The sequence below is a fragment of the Armigeres subalbatus genome, chromosome 3 (genome assembly GCF_024139115.2).
Source record: "Armigeres subalbatus isolate Guangzhou_Male chromosome 3, GZ_Asu_2, whole genome shotgun sequence".
NCBI lineage: Eukaryota > Metazoa > Arthropoda > Insecta > Diptera > Culicidae > Armigeres > Armigeres subalbatus.
In genome coordinates, this window is record NC_085141.1 from 115,923,606 (window position 1) to 115,944,579 (window position 20,974).

Genomic DNA, 20,974 nt, shown 5'->3' on the forward strand with positions numbered 1-20,974 from the left:
TCATTTGGCTTAAATCGGTTGACCGAAAATGCCCTTTGGCTAAAATGGACATTCGGCCGAAAGTGTCGTTCGCCTGTATGGGTTATTTTGGTTATTTTCAGAATATCAACGGGAGAAAGTTCCTCAAGTTTTTCCTGAATATTATTTTGAAAATTATTTTCAGATTTTCCAAGGGAACTACTTTGAAGCTTTGAGAATTCTTAGAAATTACCCAGAGAACTTCTTTGGATTTCCTAAAAAAAATTGTTCGGAATTTCAGCAGAAAACTCTTTGAATTTTACATAAGAATCTCTTCAGAATTTTCACGGAAAGTAGTTGCAAATTTGTATAGGAAAATATTCTGAATATCCACGGTAAGTTATTCGAAATTTACACAGAAACCCTTCATAATTGTAGTAGCTTGTGACTGGTAGAAGGAATGTTTCAACGTTGACTTTACCAATATAGATTACTTAAAATGTCTGCACTAGAGCCAACGTTAAAACAGAAAGTTCTTCGGAATATCCGCGGTTTCAGCTTTTCAGCGGAAATTGTTCAAAATGTAGATTTCAACAAAACAATATTTGATTTTTAACGGAAAATGCTAGGAGTGTTTTAGGAATTTCTTTGGAATTCTCGCGGGAAATTTTTTTACTGCCCATTAGAAATTTGTTGGTATTTCACTGGTAATTTTGCCGAAAAAAACGGTTTGCCCCAACGGTCGTCTTGTCGAATCGATCGTTTGGCCGAAAATGTCATTTGGCCATTTGGCCAAAAATGCCATTTAGCATACGGCCAAATGTCAATTACTGAACGGATCATATGGCCAAAACTGGCCACATGTTTGGCGAAATGGCTTTCTTGAAAATTAAACAAAATTCCGTAACCTTTACTTTTTAAGTCGATACTAACCTTCAAACCAAAAGTCATCTAGTAAAATTCCATGGTTATCTGAAACTGTTATCAGGTCGACAATGGTTTGTCCGAAAATGTAGTTTGGCCGAAAGCAACATACAGCCAAAAGGAACATTCGGCTGAAATGGTAATTTGACCGAAAAATTTGTTTGCCCTAACAGGTCATTTGACTGAAAATAACGTTCGGCTGAAAAAGTCGTTTGACCAAATAGATCATTTGACCAAAAATGCAATTTGGTAACATTTGGCAGAAAAAAACCATTTGGCCCAAAAAATGTCTTTTCTGAAAAACAACCATTTTCTACGAAAAGTTTCATTCCACTGAATTGATCACTTGATCAGAAAGTCGTTTAGCCGATAAGGTCATGTGACAGAAAATGCCGTTTGGTCGAAAGAGCTGTTTTGCAGAAAGGACATTACCAAACAGAGTTTTCGGTCAAATGATCTATTCGATCTAACGATTTTTAACGGCCAAACTACCAGTTCGGTCGACCGTCCCTTTCGGCTATATGTCGCTTTTGGCCAAACTAAACAAACCGTTTTCGACCTGATAACAGTTTCGGATATGCGTTAAATTCGGCCTCATATGATCTGATTAGACGACTTTTGGCTCAAAGTCCAGTATCGACTTATAAAGTAGAGAGATTACTAAATTTCGTTAAATGGTCGTTTGATAAAAAGGCTATTTCGCCGTAAATCTGGTAAAACGGGTGGACATATTTGACCATATTGTCCGTTCTGTAATTGACATGTGGCCATATGACCCGTTGGACCAAACGACATTTTGGGCCAAATGGCCCATTCTGTCAAACGACCTTTTTGGCTAAACGGCATTCTCGAGCTGATGACCCATTCGGCCAAATGACCTGACGACTTTTCCGACCAAATTACAAGTTCGGCCGTATTTTGCTTTCAGCCAATGGAATTTTCTAAGAATTTCTTATGGACAATGCACTAAAGCTCTGTCCATTTAGAATCCGGAATCATTTATTGTATTGCAGCGGCACAGAAGATGACCGCTGCAAGAATTCTTTTACAGCGGTTTGTCTACCTAGGCGCCCACTTGCTGTGGTATAAATTGCAGCGTGTCAAAAATTATTCCAGATGGAAGTCGAAAGGAGAGAAAAAAGTCTGCACACCCACGTTGATAATCCTGCCATCGACGATGGAACCTACGTCAAAACGGATTTCGGCCTGCTTCCTGGCCAAAATTTCTATATGGCGACGGCACGAGGAGTAGTTCCTGCGAAGATTAAGTTTGCTTTTTGGACAAACTTGCAAAAAAACGGATGATTTTGGCAAGGGATATGTAACTGTGGGCCAAAGACCTAAGTGTTTGTGACGAATAAGACGATGGACTCGAAGCTGTACAAGGAGGAATGTCTCAAAAACCGCGGTCGACCTTCCATAAAGCCCATAAAGGTCCCGTGAAGTTTTGGCCAGATTTGGTGAGTTGCCACTACAGCCGGGAAGTCATCCAGTGGTACCGCGATAATAACGAAGATTTCATCGATAAAAACATAAATCCACGCAACTGCCCACAGCTCCGGCCTATCGAGACATTTTGGGCAGTAATGAAGCGGAAGCTTAAGAAAAGTGGAAAAAGTGGAAAAACAGCTCGGGACGCGACTCAGATGACCAAAATGTGGAACAAATGTGCCAAGAAAGTTGACTCCGGAGGTGTGCAACTTTTGATGAGAGGAATAAAGAAGAAGGTGCGAATTTTCACTAGAAACAAAAAGAAATTATTTGTATCAATAATTTTTCCTTAAAGTACAATGAATTACCCTTGTTTTGATGTATTAACCTTATTTGTACGTCAATCCGTTACCGAGATACAGACGATTTTATTATTCCGGATTCTAAATGGACATAGCTTTAGTCGTTAGATAATTGCAACATGTTTACGTTTCAGTTAGCGAATACCGTTTGATGACTACAGCGTATTCTAGACGACAAACGGTTGTCAGCATAGTATTAAATGCTCGATTTTTTTTATGAAGCCCATCGGCCTCCTTTGTCACTTCACTTCTAAACATATTCATACTCGGCTCTGCATCGTCAATTTTCGGAATGAATATGGGTCAGTGAGATATATTATCACAAATTTTTGAATAATCGTAAAACTGAACTCATGTTTGATGATTTAAATGATTTAAATGAATATACGCATAGATCTAATCCCGAATTTTTGTAAGTAAACTTCGAAAAATACTCAACAGGAACTATCCGTAGATATTCTGAACATTTTTTGTAGAAATTTGGAACAATTTCTCGTGAAAATTCTGAAGAACTTCTCATGTCAATTCCGACGAATTTCCTGCTACAAATCCAAAATTTTTTTTTCGGGAATTCCAAAGAGCTCTGTTGGTAATTCTAAAGATTCACGATTTACGCCACCGCCGCCGAATTTCGAAAGAAGGAATAAATAAGAAAGAAAGAAAAAAACTAATGAAGAAGGAAGAAGGAAGGCGGAAAAATATATAAGAAAAAGAAACGAAAGATGAAGGAAGGAAAAAGGAGGAAGAATGAAAGAGGAACAAGCAAGTAAAAAGAAAGAAAAGGAAAGCAGAAAGAAGGAAAAACGTAGACGGAAGAAAGCTGAATAAAGAAGGAAGAAAATAGAAGGAATAAAAGAAAAATTAAGAATAAAAAATATAGGAGTATCTTGGCTAGAATCAAGACCCAAAAGCAAGCACAAAGAAAAATGAATAAAGTCCTGTTTCTTTCTATGCTACCTTTAAATTTGTTGTGCTGTACGAAAAATAATTAAAATTCAGAATCAATATTTAAAGAAAACAAGTAGTTCCAAGAAAAGTTCCACTTGTGCCTCCATTTTCGCCAAATGTGAATCCTTCCATTAAAATCTTTTTTCGCCATTGTTCAGCCTTTTATTATTCCAGCCTTTCGTGCTTAGCCTTATGAGTTTTCAGCCTTATGTGATTCAGCCTCATGTGTAAGTCCCGTAGTAAAGTAGTTAAGAACTATTACATATCAAAGAACAGTTGTGTATCCATTTTGGATTGTAATAGGAAGATTTTAAATAATATCACAGGAATTCTAAAATGATATTAGAAAAGATTAATTCTCGCTGAAACCGGGCCACTATTTGCACGAGGTTAATAAAAATGCCTAAATTTATATTCATTCGAAAGCTTTCGGCGAGTATATTAAGGATCCGAGTTAAATTCTTCAGAAAGATGAACCCCTCGTTAGTTATACACGAAATCGATTTTTGTCAATTTTTGACTCACCAAAACAGTCATAACTCCAACATTTCTCAACCGATCTTAGAGACCAGCATATCGTTGGAAAGAGGAAGAGTGTATCCTCAATTTTTGATAATAAATATAGAGGAAGCAATATTGAATTTGGCCGCCATTTTGGATTTCTTTTTGAAAACTGTTTTTCCGCCTGGTTAGCAACCATCGATTTCAAATATTAATACATCGATTAAAAGCTTAGCTTATATTGTGCATTGTGTCCAAAAATCTCAGGGGTATGTTTTTTTTTATCGAAAGTTATGTACGGTTTACCAAATTATGTCCTATCTGACCAACGAATATTATGTTTATGATTAATATGATACTACGAAGTCAGTTCCTTGATTTCATACACTATTCTAAGCAAAATATGTGTCGAAAATGAAAAGCATATCTACTACAGTATTTTATTTGAAGAGCTCAAAAGTTTTGAGCATAACGTAGCCGTATTCAAGTTATTGTATTTAATACTTCAAGAATTTTGCTATTAGTGAACCGTACATAACTTTTGATAGAAAAAACATACACCTAAGATTTTTGGACACAATGCTCAATATAAGCTAAGATTTCCATCGATGTATTAATGTTCAAAATCGGTGGTTGCGAACCTAGCGGATAGTTTTGAAAAAGAAATTCAAGATGGCGGCCAAATTCAATATTGCTGCTTCTAGTTTCATTATTGCAAATTTAGGATACACTCTTCCTCTTTCCAACGATATTCTGATCTCTAAGATCGATTGAGAAATGTTGGAGTTCTGACTGTTTTAGGGAGTCAAAAATTGACAAAAATCGAGGGGTCCATTAAAATAATTTCGTGTATAACTAACGAGGGGTTCATCTGTCTGAAGAATTTAACTCGGATCCTTAATATACTCGCCAAAAGCTTTCGAATGAATATAAATTTAGGCATTTTTAAGAACCTCGTGCAAATAGTGGCCCGGTCTAAGCGAGAATTACTCAAATATAAAAATGTTTGAATTTTTTTCGAATAACGTCAAAACTACTATGGACTTCAAGAATCATTGTCTTAATCAGATTTAAGCAATACTGAATAGATTTAGAAAATCTAAGAATAAACATCTTTTAAAACTAAGCTGGCTTATAATGGAATATACACTGAGCGAAATAAAAATAGCACCACCATGTTTTTACAAATATTTTCTTAAGTTATGAACAGATTATGGCAATTTCAGTGCAGACTGTAAGCACAATCTGTTTCACAACTTTGCAGTGCATTACACTGAAAAATTCATGAAAAAAGTTGCGAAATAAAAATATGGTGGAAAAAAATATAATTTTATAACTATTATGACCCCTATTATTTATAAATATAATTTTATAACATATGACCGATTTCTATTTCGAATTTCAGTCAGTTGCTAACAACTAACATGGAATAAAGAAAAAAAAACTAACATGGAAAGTGAAGTGAAAAATTCTATTTCATCAGTTTTTGTATTCAACTTCACTTCAGTTTTGTTTTTGGTCATTATGCAGCAATGGGTCGAGTGTAGCATATTCTTTGACATAGATTGTAAAAATTAAACTCTGCAATGCCTCTTTTTCAGTGAAATCTATTTGTGCGATTGGCACCTACACTCAAATTAATCGAATTTAAATTTTATCATTCGATTAATTTGAGTGTAGGTGCTAAACTCGCATAGAATCCATTAAGAGGTCAGAAATCTTTTTTCAAATGCGTTCAATGCTAAATATATGCGGCACTTTTGATAAACATGAAATTTGGTAATAAATTTTATGTGCAATTATTTTGACACTTGATCTATAAATCATATCACATAAAATGTAATAACAAGAGGCTAATGGCATAGAATGGAGAGAAACACAATACTCGATTAGAGGTGCATGGAAGATCATGTCGAAGCCGAAATTTAATTTGGACTTTTGGAGACCCAGATTCAAAGCGAGATTCGAAGGCTCGTTCGAAGGTAAATTCAATTAGCTTCTATTCTAACTTCTATATCAACATGTGTTGATTTTGTTTTCGCAGAATATGTGGCAAATTTTTGCCGGCTGAATAATAAGGCGCTTCACAAGCATGGGGACGAAATATTTCCGCTAAAGATTCGCCTTTAGCTTAAAAACCTGTATGAGCTTCGTCGAGTATATTATTAGTCTCACCTACGCTATCGCTTGGTCTTTGCGCTCGAATCGACGAAGACGGATCTGATGGAACCAACCAAAAGTGAATGGAAGTAAGCTATAATCCGGCAAATTATACACAATTTCCTTGGGAGCACGGTGACTTTTGATTTCAATCGTGCATATATGAACGACCCAGACAACCACACATCGCATAAGAATGCACGAATAAAATCGTTTACCGATCCAAATTATTTTTTTACCGATCCATAGTAGGCTATTTACGAGTTAATTCCAGTTTCATTTGTTGTCATCGCATATTCCTGCAAACAAACTCAAATGAAACGGAATTATCTGTCAAACAGAGTTTGTTATCACAAACTACATCGCAATGTATAACGAACGAACTCGCATAAAAATCTTGCACATCGCATGTATTACCGTGCAACGTCGGATAAGAAATACACATATATCGCCTCCACTTTTGTACGTAAAAAGCGTTTTCACGACTGGTATGTGATGAAAATGGTGTGCGTAAGCATCGCATAACAGAAAAACAATTCTATTAAGCATGCATTCTGGTTGTCTGGGGAGTATATGAATAATTGGGTTGAATAAAATGACTTCAGAACAATAAAAATTAAAAACAACTATATCATTTCAGTTTGTTGAGCCTTTATCAACGCGATTAAAAAACATTAGCAAAACTAATAAAATTGCATAGATTCGGTCTCATTAATTTATATGTGCACTCTTTATAGCAGGTATTACGTTTGCACATAAAAATCATGATGAGTGGACCGACAAGATTTTAAAAGCACCGCACATATTTTGTAAATGCAAAACCAACTGATCACAAATTAAGTGCAAGACACATATAAGTAATATGCAGATTTTTCTGAGTGTAGAACTGGTTGTCAAAAGTAGTCGAAACATCACAAAGTAATTTATCATGAACTGTAAGATGGTTTTTGCTAAAATATTACCAAACATTGATGAAAAACTGAAGTAGTGCTATTTTTATTTCGCACCTTTTTTCATGAATTTTTCAGCTTAAATGTAAATGGTCCGCCTTAATATCAATGTAATGTACTGAAAAGTTGCGAATCAGAATTTACTTACATTCTTCACTGAAATCACCGTCATTTGTACATAATACATGAAAATATTAGCAAAAAATATGGTGGTGCTATTTTTATTTCGCTCAGTGTATTAAGGTCGAAAATATGCTTAGAAATTCGCGACAACTATTCATAACTATTCATTTCTAAAATAATCTAATTAATCCGAATTGACAATAGTTTTCAAGATTCAAATTATGGCAGTAATTAAAATTTGATGATGATAAAATAAATATGCATTTCTGACATCTTCTATCGATCTAATCAGTCATCTATCCATCTATCTATATATCTATCCAACTACAGTCCCATCCCGATTTTGGCAACACCCGTTTTTGTCTACCCCCGATTTTGGCAACACCCGTTTTTGGCAACAATTTCTTCCCGATTTTGGCAACAACCTCGGAGAAATATTTTTTATTACTTTTTAGAGCTAAAACCTTTTTATTAATATGTAATAGGTTATACAAAACCAAAAGTGAATGTCATTAAGGTTTATATGCGTATTATGGGCTCTGTACGAATAGTGGGCACTTTCACTGAAATAATGAACCATCACTCGTATCACCGCTCATTGCAAACAATTTCTATTGAAACTTCTCTGCCCTTTTTATTATTTATTTCCATGCCCCTATTCACACTACCATAATCTTTCCAGCCTACCGTAGAATATCGTATTTTTTGCATTCTCACTGATTTTGTCGTCGACAAGCTGAATCACACCGTTGTATATAGTACAACACCTATTGAGCGAAGCCCGCTGTTAACATCACAATGCAATCGATACTGCATGAGTGATCCTGGAGCAAGCAAGCCCCAGTAGGTTTAATTGCTAGTGATTAGCACATTCGATTTTCTAAATGCGGTATATAGCCATCAAGTCGTTTTGCTCATCATGCGGCTCTTTTCTGGTATCAGCCGAGAAACTGCCATTTTATCATTTTATCCGACTTTCTGCTGCATTCCCGTATAGATAATAAGAAACAATTTTGTTTCAAGAGTCTTATTGTTTAAAATTGACGCAGATTCGCCTAGCGATTAATATCAGAACACTGTTGGCTTTTCCAGTTTCCTGATGTGTCAATTGCATAAAGAGCCTTTTGATACCAGCATGGTTGCCAACAGTTCAACAGTAATTGTAAGAGTTTGGTAACATGTAACCGTAAGGCTCTCGAGCAGGCATTGAAAAAAATTAGATCATGAGAAAAATCGGGTTAATCTAGACCAACTTGATGCTCTTCCGCGGGCAAGTTATGAGCTTCCTAAGATCTTTGAAATCGGACGTTCGATGATTTACCGTTTACTGATCTTCAGCGCTCATTAATGGAAGTCTATTGAGTGAAGCGAATCACTTGGTAACACAACAATTATTATTTATTCAGTCTAAGGTCGGAGCGGCCTCTGCGGTACATAACAGTCGGCTCCTGTACGTCACCAGTCACGCAGTCTATGGAGGGTCCGTAAATCGTTTTCCACCTGATCGATCCACCGTGATCGCTGCACACCTTCGCTTCTTGTGCCTGTCGGATCGTTGTATTGAACCATTTTTACTCCAAGTGCGCGTTGGTCCTCCACAAGCGTTGTCCAGATCTCGTGTCCAGGTTGGTACGGCGGCGAACTCCATTAGATCGGAGTGTGTTTTGGAGTCCAAAGTACGTACGCTTTCCTGCCACGTTACGTCTCCGAATTTGTCCAATTGAGCCTGTTCGTTTACAAACGAATGATTATTTTTTATTATTCTTAATTTTATTATCCTTTCCCATCGATGTGTTATTCATAGTATTAAGTCCATTTGTCTGTGAATCAAAATGTAATCCCTTCCTTCCTTCCCCAATCCCCAATCATTCAATCATGACAACGGTCATTATTAAACGATCACAGTAGCCTCCTCCCAACCAAACACAATGTTCCTTTTTGTTATTTTTGTTTGTTGTTCCTTCGAATATGGGAGGAGCTAAGTCACGCAAATAAGCTGTTGCATCACAGAAAATATGTGTATAAAAAAGAAGCACGTCGCACAGAGCGATTCATTGTTTTTGTATATTTCAAACGAAGATCGTTGGTTGCTCAACCGAGCTCATCTAGTCAAATAGTGTAGTCCCCTCGTTCTGATCCATTATCTGATCCCTCCAGTGGTAATCAGTTTTGGACACTGGTTCGACTGCACACGGACAAGCTATTTGTACGGCATCAATTATTCCTGGAGCACTAATAATGGAATTCAGTGTTTAATCCATCAGTTCGATCCGCTCTCAGACCCTTCCGGTAATCTGTTGTGGACACCAGACTGACTTGCACACGGACGACCTGTTTTCTATGACCTGTTAGTGTTAGCCAGAGATGCAAATTGATTGCCCAGCCCCGAAGAAGAAGAGATTGAGTATTTATCGCCTCCGTTCCCCCACATTGTGCACCGCACTGAGCCCAAGTACACGAGTTCCTCAACCACCTTGATTTTGTCGCCATTGATACAAGCTCGTGGTGAATGGCCGTTGTCTTCTCTTGATGCAATTTGCTTTGCTTCCCTCTTCAGTCTGATGTAGGATTCTTCCATCTGTTCAAAGTTATGATAATGAAAGTAGCGCATGGAGAACTGGAGTGCGATGACCTGCAGCGAGCACCAGTTTGTCCGTAGGTTGACTGCTGTCGAGTGTCAGAGGTGACAAAGGAATTTGGTTTTAGTGAGTCAGGTGTAGTTACCCCATACTCACACTACATTGGATACGCTTGACCAATGTGCAGAATGCAGATTTTCGTTACCATTTTCTAAAACAACGGAACGTCTTAAAGGCTGCCTTACACCTCGGGAAAATTTTCCGCCGGAATTTGGTTCCCGTGTATTTTAAAAAGGGCCGGGATTTTGATTTTCCGTGTCCAAATCCCAAAAACATCGCATATGCAAAAATGCATGGGGGAAAAATCCGCGGATCAAATTCCCGAGGTGTGATGCTACCTTAAGCCTTGCGTTCATTTTTTTCCATAATGTCAGCGAAAATTGTGCACAGAACATTACTCTCAATCACACCGACCACTAGAAAGTTTGCCTCCATCAAAATCCGTCATATAAGAATTTGAAATTTGTAGCACATTTAGTCATCTTGTATTCATCGGATCGCTATTTGATTTATATACCTAGTGAATTATGATAAAAACAAGCATTTTTTGGTGGACTAAAATTTATATGAGATGTCAGATTGAAGTCAGCACCTCATTGGACTACAATAGAAACGTTTTTTAACACCACACATTTTTGTAAGGACGTGGCCGACGCCACATAATTTCAAATATTATTTATAAATAATTATCGTTTGATTACCATTCTTGAGTTTGTTTCAATTTTGTTTGAACTACAATCTCCGAGTTATGAATAATATCGCAAAAATGTCAAATATGATGCACGTGCATCATTTAAAAACACTCCACATACTTTGTAGTACATATCCCAAGTATTTAGCCTCAGTCATGCAAACAAAAAAAATTGAAATTTTGTATGAAATTTTTTTCCCGTTTTTGGCAACATCCCCATTTTGGCAACATTAAAATCCGGTCGTGTTGCCAAAATCGGGAAGGGACTGTATCTATTTATCATTGAAGAAACATAAGACTGCATTTCAATTTATTGTGTTTCCAGTTGAAAACCGAAGTGAGCTCTCGCGACGATTGAGTTTTTCCTTATTTCCTGATGTCGCAACTGCATCGTGCGCATCTATGCCACCGCCGTGCGCCATGATGCGCACTAGTCGCGACGTAGTTGCGACAAAAGGAAACGGGAGAAAACTCGATTGTCGCGAGAGCTCACTTCGGTTTTCAACTGGAAGTACAATATGCAATTCAATTTCATGATTATTTCATCTAACTTATTGTTGTTTCTGACAGCAGTCTCTTTTGACGTATATATTTTGAAAACTCTTGAAGATACCGAACTTTGCTTGAAGAATCATTGAAAACAGCATCAAGTATGTTCGTCTCATTTTTTAATTCCTACACATATTTGTCTCGTAAATAGAAGCAACTCGCTGAATCTTCATTCGAAGTGGTTGCACTTTGAGTCAACCCCATCAACCACGTGGATGGTAAAGCATAGGGAAAATGGTTGTTTCATAAAGAGAAATCGTTTAGTTATTGTATTTTCGTCATCTGCAGAAAATCTATCTACGAAAAGGGCGGTAAGCTTGATTGTAGCAACTACCACACTCTCCTCAGTTTTATGCCGTCGAGTAACATCAATTGCAAGAGAGTTCGTTGGGCAGTACTAGGGGGGATTTATGGACGAACGCTCTACCACAGACAAGGTCTTTGCCGTACGCCAGATATTGCAAAAATGCCATGAATACAACGTGCTCAAACAGAATTTTTTTTTAGACTTCAAATCCACATATGATACAATTCATCGGAATCAGCTATGGCAACGAATGCACGAGCACGGATTTCCAGATAAACTGATACGGTTGATCAAGGCGACGATGGATCGGATGATGTGCGTAGCTCGAGTTTCAGGGGCAATCTCGCGTCCCTTTGAAACGCGCAGAGAGTTACGAAAAAATTATGGTCTTTCGTGCCTGATATTCAACATCGCTTGGGAAGGAGTAATACGAAGGGCAAGGATTGACACGAGTTCGTTCAGCTATTTGGTTCCACCGACGTCATTGATATTATGGAACGTAACTTTGAGAGGATGGAGGAAGACTACATCAGGCTGAAAAGCGAATCTAAACGGATTGGACTAGTCATCAACACGTCATGATAGGAAGAGGCTGAAGAGAGGACAACGTAAGCCACCCACCACGAGTTTGTATTGGTGGTGACGAAATCAAGTTGGTTGAAGAATTCGTGTACTTGGGTTCACGGGTGAACTCCGATAACGATACCAGCAGAGAAATTCGAAGACGCATAGTGGCAGGAAACTGTTCATACTTTGGACTCGAATATCGTTCGCCGCCATACCAAACTATCTACAAAGCGCTCATTAGACTGGTAGTCCTTTACGGACACCTGACCAGGACGATGCTCGTAGAGCACCAATGCGCACTTAAAGATTGGTAAAGCAAAGAGCTGCATACCAAATATGATGAAGTGCAGTTGGAGAACAATACGTGGAAGATCGAGACGTATACCCTCTGAAAACAAAGTTTAAGTAAAGTTTAAAAAATAGTCATTCAATCCCGCTCATTAGTGACATTTAAAATCTTTACATTATTGCGAAGAAGCTCCCGAAAACCGCGAGGGATTTTATCCAAAAATGAAAAAGTTATAGAATCTACATTCTAAACGTTGGATTTCCAGCTGGGGGAAAACGCGCCATCCAGCTATACTACATGCAGAATCGATCGGATCGATTTGCTTCGATTTACTTGGATTGTTTACTAGTTTTGAAATAGACTGAAATTAACGATATTGGGGATCACTATCTTCTCCGATCGACATTTGTGACATTGTTTGATGGAGCGTTTCACCTCGAGAGAGTAATTTATTTTTTCCAACTATTTTCATCTAGGTAATAACTTTTTTGTTTTTTTTTTTGACAAAATCACTCGCGGTTTCCGAGAGCCTCTTCGTAATAATGTAGCTTCCTGCCGTTTTTAAAATAAACTTTCTACATGTTCTACACATAGAGTTTTTAAATAATGTATACAACATAACGATGGGTTGTTACCAAATAACCTAGTAAGTATTATGTTGGTTAAAACTCGGTCTAATAAGTCAACTGTTGGTAAAGTAAATGAATGAAAGAAATATAACATACCTCGAAGGTCTACTCTAAATGTGTTTATTTATAAAAATAGATTGTTACTAGTTTTTCGCAGCTAATTCTAGTTCCAGTTTGGAAACACTGTCACACACACCCCGCAAACATGATGTTAATTAAATCCTGGAACTAGCTGTTTCTATTCTAGCTCGTTAATACACATGAGAGAATAACAGGAACGACTCAGCTATTAGCCTAACGCGCAAACGAGAAATAGTTGGAATTGCACGAGAGCCCTTACTTGGAATCCTACTAACGAGTTTAAGCGGTCGCAAAACACGAAACGATCGAAGCATACGCAAATCGACATCAACATTGGCCTCGGCGAATATCGTCATTGAGCTGCCAACGAAAGGGGTTCGAGAACAAAAACAAAAAAAAATGTGAAAAGTCCTTGTAGTCCCAGTTAGGATGATATACAGCCGAAGACGAAGCGCGAAATTCAAGCTCTATAAATGGTGATTTATAGTCGAGGCTGAAAACACGCGTGGCCGTCTAATGATTTCGCGATTTTTTTTTGGGCTCCATTTCCGCTACAATCTACCAAGACGTTCTTGACACGCATCGGAACATTCAACACGTGGCTCCGATTTGATTACCCCCAACCCAAAGCAAAATGCTAAAGTATGCAAAACACGCGTATCATGAGCTTGAATGTTTAGTGGTACAGAACCCGGTTTTTGTTGGACAAAATTTTCAGCAAACTTGTCATATATTAGTTGCTGCGACTCATATGCGACTGAATCCAGTCACATTGGAGTTGCTGCAACAAAATCGTTCTGAATTGTGATACTAGGCAATGTATTTCTAAACTGTATGTTTGTTAGGCAGATAGTAAAAAAAGTTTGATTAAACATTGATACTGTCTCGATGTCAGGTTACATGAAATTTCGTGCCTATAGATTTTGTCCAACAGAAGTAAAGTTCTGGCCCAGTGCGACCACCGACCTAAAAGATCTGAGCCAGCATGAAAGGAACAAATGGGTCCAAAGTGGATCGCATTTTGCTGTAGGCAGAACCGGATCGTAATTTTATGCGAGGAAAGCCATTTGTCGCTGTCGTAAAACACTGAGACTGGGTTAGGACGCTTTCCAGCCGCTTCAAGCAGAACGTTCACACCATTTTCGTGAGCGGTTCCGATTCAGATTACTATCATCAAAGATACTGTTTCAGTTAATCGAATTGGTTGGAAATAAAAAATGGTAATAAATGCATGCCAATAATCAAGCCAGAGAGCGGAACCATCCTACTCACCCCGTAACTACGACGAAAAAATCCATTATGTTCCATATGTTCCTGAGGTAGGAGTGTTTGTGCATGACGAACCCTAAGGCGAGGATTTTCAGCGAGGCCTCCACGCAAAAGATGCCGAGGAAGTAGGCCTCCGTTTTCTCCAGCTTCTGGGCCAGCAGCGTCTTGTCGCCGTGGGGAAGATGCTCCTCGAGGGCCAACACCACACAGTTGGCAATGATTGTCAGCAGTACAGCGTACTCGAAGGGCGGCCATTCTATTATGAATCGTGTGTATCTGTGGAAAAGAGGATGTTATTTGTGAGATACATTTTTTCAATTGTTGAAAGCGTTTTATGATAATTCAGTTGAATTCAACATCATTTTCGTTGGACCAGTATGCTTGGTGGGCATGGTAAATGCTGGCATCTGAGTGCTGACACAGTGCTGAGTCACGTTAGCATCCAGAAGACAGCCTCATCAATGCGATTTAGGTAGTGAAACCCTGTGTAAGGTAGCCTACCGAAGTTTCTTCACTAAGAATAATGAAGTAGAGCAAACAGATGGATTGCACAGCAATAAAACCAGCAACAAATACCGTACACTTATTATGTAAGGGTTTTTGAAACCCCCCTTTCATAATTATTTATGCCTTTCGCGTATACTAAGTATACGTAAAGGCTTTAGGATCACTCCAAAACCTAACTTTTGATAGAAGGCTCGGAGACCCATAGTGTTATATACCAATCGACTCAGCTCGACGAATTGAGATGATGTCTGTATGTGTGTATGCATGTCTGTATGTATATTTTTGTGTACAAGCTTAGCTGTACTGTACTTTAAGTTGTACTTAGCCTTATTCGATTTGCTTGCAACAGGTTGCATTCGACGCGGAATCCTTCCTAATTTTTTGCTATTGAAAATTGGCTCAATCGGACATTGCGTTCCAGAGTTATTAAAAAACATTTTTTCCAAGGGTCCTCTTGGGAAAAAAATTTCAAAACCTATTTTTTTTCATAAACAGCAGGGATGCATTTAAAAGAACGCAAACGAATGTGAATTGATGGAAATAGCAGAATTTATCTCCCTAAAGTGCAATTTTGACCCCTCTTATGTGCTTTTTTTGTTACTCTTATGTGTTTTGTTGTTTTATAATACACGAGAAAGGCACCATCACCGCTAGGTGGATTATTCTGGGTTTTTATTTATATGGAGCGTAAGAAAATAACCGACCCCTTTTCCCCCTTTAACTGCTTACGTAAAAAGTATATGACCCCATGTAGGGCAGCGGTTGGGAATCGGATCTTAGAACGTAAAGACCTTCAAGAAACCGCACGTGGTTAGGCTTCTAGATTGTGAACTGCATAATACCAGTATGAGCGTAGCACGACCCAGAAAATACACTGGACAAAAATCGGAGAACGTGAATTTCGAGCTGGGATTCCGTCGCAATCCCTTAAAATTAAAGTATCATACCTAATGTAGCGGCGGAGCCGGCGGAGAACGTGGAGTTGGCTTCATAGTGACCGGAAAGTAGATGAAGATAATTATATCTCACCGTGGAAGGAGATAAGCAACTGTATCTGCGTGTTGAGAATGAAGGACAAATCCTTCAACATTAGGAGATCGAGAGAGAAAGTTTGTACCATCTTGAAATTATTGATACCTACGAAAAGTTTTTATTTTGTTAATCAGCAGCGCCTAATTTGTACGAATATCCAAGACCACATCCGGCAACATTGGTTAGCAGATAGGATGTAGTGTCATTTGGCTGAATGGAAAAGATTTTTTGGCCGAACGTCACTAGACCACATGCCGTTTGGCCAAGTAGTTGATCTTAGTTTAGGCTCGGGCGTGTATAACACTTGACGGAGCGGTAGTTTAGGATAATGATATTTAAATACATATAAACTCATATCTAATAGCTAGTGGGACGTTGTTCACGATGCTCGCCGTGTCGTCACTCGAAGGACTTGCTTGCCCGATTTGATTAGTCCCGAGTAGTACAACGAAGTACAACACCAAATGCACTTAGTCCAGTATTGAACTTCGCCGTTTTTCCACTGCCACTCAATCCGACCAGTTAAAGTTGGAAATTTTGCTCAATACTGAATGATTTTGAATCATTAAACGACCAAACTCTTTAACTACTTGTGGCGTAGCGTTGTGCTGAAGTCATGGTACGGCAGGGATCATCTTCTGGATGACTACATCCTAGTGGTGCATAGGACAGTAAGACAGAGATGAAAGAAAAAAAAACTCAGAGAGAACACTCAACAAAAGTATAGGGCTTTGATGTTGGTTGAGCAAAGAAAAGTATGAATAGCCTGCATATAGATCACATCACTATCTCTTAAAACACTTCTTACTACCCTGAAAGGTTGTTTAACTCGGAGTGGTCGTCAATAATTGCTTTCTGGAGGCGTCATTTTCCGAGCAGAATAAAACTACCCAGTCAACACCAAATCCTTCATGATGCAACATAAGATGCTAAAGTGGAGGCGATATACATACATGCTGTATGGGGATGTACCTATATCGCCTCCACTTTAGCATCTTATGTAACATCATATACGATCTTGTGTTGACTGGATAGGTAATCGATGTCATAGTAGTAGGCTTCAAACCTGCAAAAGTTGCTATCGACAAGGTTTATTTTGTAGCGATGTGCATTTAGTGAATACTGATTCGACATAAGCCTCGATATCACGCGAATGAAGCCTCGACTCAGGTTCTCACCTGTGAACCACGCACGCGCAGAAACTTTTGGAGCTATGGAAAATAGCTACCGTCCAAGCCCATTGTGTGTCCAATTCCTTTGCCTACTTTGGAGAGTACTCTGACGGACTATTGGGAAAAATTCATTATTTTAATAGTACCTGTACCGGTTTTAGCCATGTTCCTAATTTGGCCAATTTTGCGAAAAACTCCGAAAATAAAGTACCAAATTTTTAAAACGACTTATCTGCTTATTTGACGAATCTGACCATCAATTGACCAACAAGGTCAACTACGCCTGGTATACAAGCGGAATCAACCCAGCATGTCCATAGAAGTCCCTTCCCAAGTCGCATTTTAAGCTTTATAACGCACTTGAAGACCATTATTTACTCTGCAAGAGTGTTATAAAACCAGCATAAAACCAAAATGTTACTAGGGTTGAGCCCTTGCCTGAAGTATGCAGTTTAAATAACTTCAATGCAGATATTCTAGGCTCTCTAATTCGTTCTGGAATCCAGATCAGCTGGTGAACTGAACCAGGTTTCAAACCAAAAGCTTCATTAAAGCAAACTCAAATAAAATCTAAATGTTAAGTTTTTCTGATGAATTATATTCATTGCTTAGCTGTAAAAAAAAATCGGGTTGGAATATATAACTACCTAAAATAAAAACATATTAAATATTGGTCAACACATCTAAAAGAAAATTAAAACGTTTTTACTGAATCGGTTTGGATTTCAAAACAATGCAAAAAAGTTTGACATCCATATTACTTTTTTTTAGCTACTTTGACTGCCCTATAAAATCTGTAAACAGCATGTCTTCTTCTTCTTCTTCTTATTGGCATTACATCCCCACACTGGGACAGAGCCACCTCGCAGCTTAGTGTTCATTAAGCACTTCCACAGTTATTAACTGCGAGGTTTCTAAGCCAGGTTACCATTTTTGCATTCGTATATCATGAGGCTAGCACGATGATACTTTTATGCCCAAGGAAGTCGAGCAATTTCCAATCCGAAAATAGCCTTGATCGGCACCGGGAATCGAACCCAACCACCCTCAGCATGGTATTGCTTTGTAGCCGCGCGTCTTACCGCAAGGCTAAGGAGGGCCCCTAAAACAGCATGTGTCAAATTTGAATTACCTTAGTTGATTTATGGCTAGCGTAAAAAGCTGGTACAGTGAACGTTCGTTAATTGGGTTTCATTTAGTTGGAACGCTTTTATGGGGAGGGGGATTCGCTAATTGGAGCGAAACCCCAATCAAAAAGCAGCCAAACGTCAAAATGTGATGTCAAAACCGCGTTGACGTTTTATTTCCGTGTTTGGCGGGACCGATTTTTCATGGCGCGTAAAATTTTCTTTCGTTCGATGAAAAAAGTAAAGAACATTAACGCTTGTAAAAATCAAAGTTTCCCAATCAGCGAACGATTACTGTAACATTCTCGACACCCTGGGCATAGTGTATCCATTGTACTTGCCACACAAGATACATACTCATGCAATGGCGGGCATAGAAAAGCTTTCAATTAATAACTGAGAAAATGCTAATAGAATACTAAGTTGAAAAGCAGGCCAAGTTCCAGGTGGAATGCAGAGCCATTGAAGAAGAAGATGAAGAATGACTTAGATTATCGTAATAAATTAGTATTTTAACTTATGTGAACATGCAAACGGGGAAGGGTCGTTTGGCCGAAAGCCATTTGGCCGAATGCCATTAGGCCAAACAAACCATTAGGCCGAAAACCATCTGACCGAAAGTCATTTGGCCGAAAGGGTCATTTGGCCGAAAGGGTCGTTTGGTCGAAAGGGTCGTTTGGCCGAAAGGGTCATTTGGCCGAATAGATCTCACTTCTCACTCCTCATTTTAAAGTGAGAAGAGAAAATAGAAGAGTGAGACGACTCACTTCTCACTCCTCATTCATCACTTTTCGCTGTAAAAAGTGAGAGAGAAGCGCCTTTCGGCCAAATGGCCGTTTCGGCCAAACGACCATTTCGGTCATACGACCCTTTCGGCTTAATGGTCTGTTCGGCCAAATGGTATATTCAGCCAAACAACTTTCGGCCTAGTGGCATTCGGCCAAATGGGTTTCGACCAAACGACCCTTTCCTCATGCAAACATGCAAGTGACTTCAACACAGTTAAAACGATATACTTTTTCTTACTTTGTGACCAAATAATCTCAGAATTTTCACAATATAATAAAAAAAACCCAGATTAATCCACCTAGCGGTGATGATGCCTTTCTCGACCTTCGTAAAATGTGTGTGCTAGAAAATAGATGAGCTAGTAGCTTAGAATGGATCAATGAAGGTAACTCATTTTGCACTCACCGCATCAAAACAACGGCGGTACTGTATACGCATATTTCTATTCGTGTGTGTTTGACATAACATGTCTACGGTGGCGCGATCTGCTCATTTCATAGCGGCAGTTTTTGGTTAATGATTGGTCCATTTAGACATTTTTTTCCTTTTTCAATCTTTTTGACGTACATACCCCAGTCATATATTTATGGGATATCACTTTTGGATGTTTTTTAAACTGAAGCTCCGACTACACAAAAAGAAAACGAAAATGTCATTCCCATCAAGCGAGCGGAGGGCAATATTTGTTATGATATAAATCTCATGACCGTCCTTCTGCCAAACTCCCGTATAAAGAGGGAGGGAAGTGTATAAGTGTGGGAGCATCCGATAGCTCGTTTTCGGAGAGAAATTATAACCTTTCGGTACAACTTTGTTGCACAAGAAAGGCAAAAAGTATTTTGGCCATAATTTCTAAGGTAATAGTCCAATCTGGCCAATTTTCATTAGAAAATAATAGAACAGGATTCGGCGTCTAATGCAATTTGTTGTGAGTAAATCGATTTAGGGGAGAGTACATTAACAGTGAGCTAGACTTTTTTACGCGCTTTTTTATAACATAAAGTACTTTGGCCATAATTTCTGTGCCCATAGTCCGATCTACCAAATTTTCAATAGAAAACAATACGACAGGATTCCGCGTCGACTTGTTGCAAGTAAATCGGTTGAGGATAAGTACCAAAAAAGTAAGCTAAACTTTTCGCACTTTTGGTGCGCGCACATACACATACACACAGAGACATCATCTCAGTTCGTCGAGCTGAGTCGATTGGTATATAACACTATTGGTCTCCAGGCCTTCTGTTGCAAACAAATCAGATGAGCATAAGAGCAAAAAATGGCATTTTATTTAGTAGTTTTAAAATTAGTATTTTCGTCATAACTTTTGACCCAATTGTACGATCCGGCCAAGTTTCTATAGAAAACAATGGGACAAGATTCTGCGTCGAATGCAATCTGTTGCAAAAGACCTGAGAAGCACACATATTGCACATCAATCACAGTAACTTATATATGACCGGATTCAGTCACAATATGGTTACTGCAACCAGATTTGTTGAAATTGTGTTGCTTGGGGAATAGATGAAGTCTAAATGCTAAGAAAGTGAGCTAGACTTTTTTGAACTCTTTTTCACAATAAATAGTAATTTGACCATAACATCTAAGCCCATAGTCCGATCTGGCTAATTTTCAATAAGAAAATATGAGACATTCTGCGTCGAATGCAAATGCGAGTAAATCGGTTGAGGAAATGTGCCTGAAAAATGAGTGACATTTTTACGCGATTTTTTATAAAAATGGTATAATTTTCGATCCCATAGTCCGATATGGCCAATTTTCAATAGGAAACAACGGACAGGATTCTACGTCGAATGCAACTTGTTGCGAGCAAATCGGTTGAGAATAAGTTCCCGAAAAATGAGTGACCTTTTGTACGCGGTTCTTTCGCATGAATTTGTATTTTGGCCATAACTTCTAAGTCCATAGTCCGAATCGGCCAATTTCAAATAGGAAACAATGGGACAGGATT

At 38.5% G+C, this 20,974-nt stretch overlaps 1 protein-coding gene across 9 annotated transcripts in view; it reads right to left on the reverse strand.

Annotated features, from left to right (window-relative positions):
- Positions 1-20,974, reverse strand: part of LOC134220600 (voltage-dependent calcium channel type A subunit alpha-1) — a 283,554-nt gene that overhangs the window by 166,742 nt on the left and 95,838 nt on the right. For all 9 annotated transcript variants that reach the window (XM_062699693.1, XM_062699692.1, XM_062699696.1 and 6 more), the window contains exon 3: positions 14,382-14,654. In XM_062699693.1, coding sequence (XP_062555677.1) covers positions 14,382-14,654 — 273 coding nt within the window. The remainder of the gene's footprint in view (positions 1-14,381; positions 14,655-20,974) is intronic.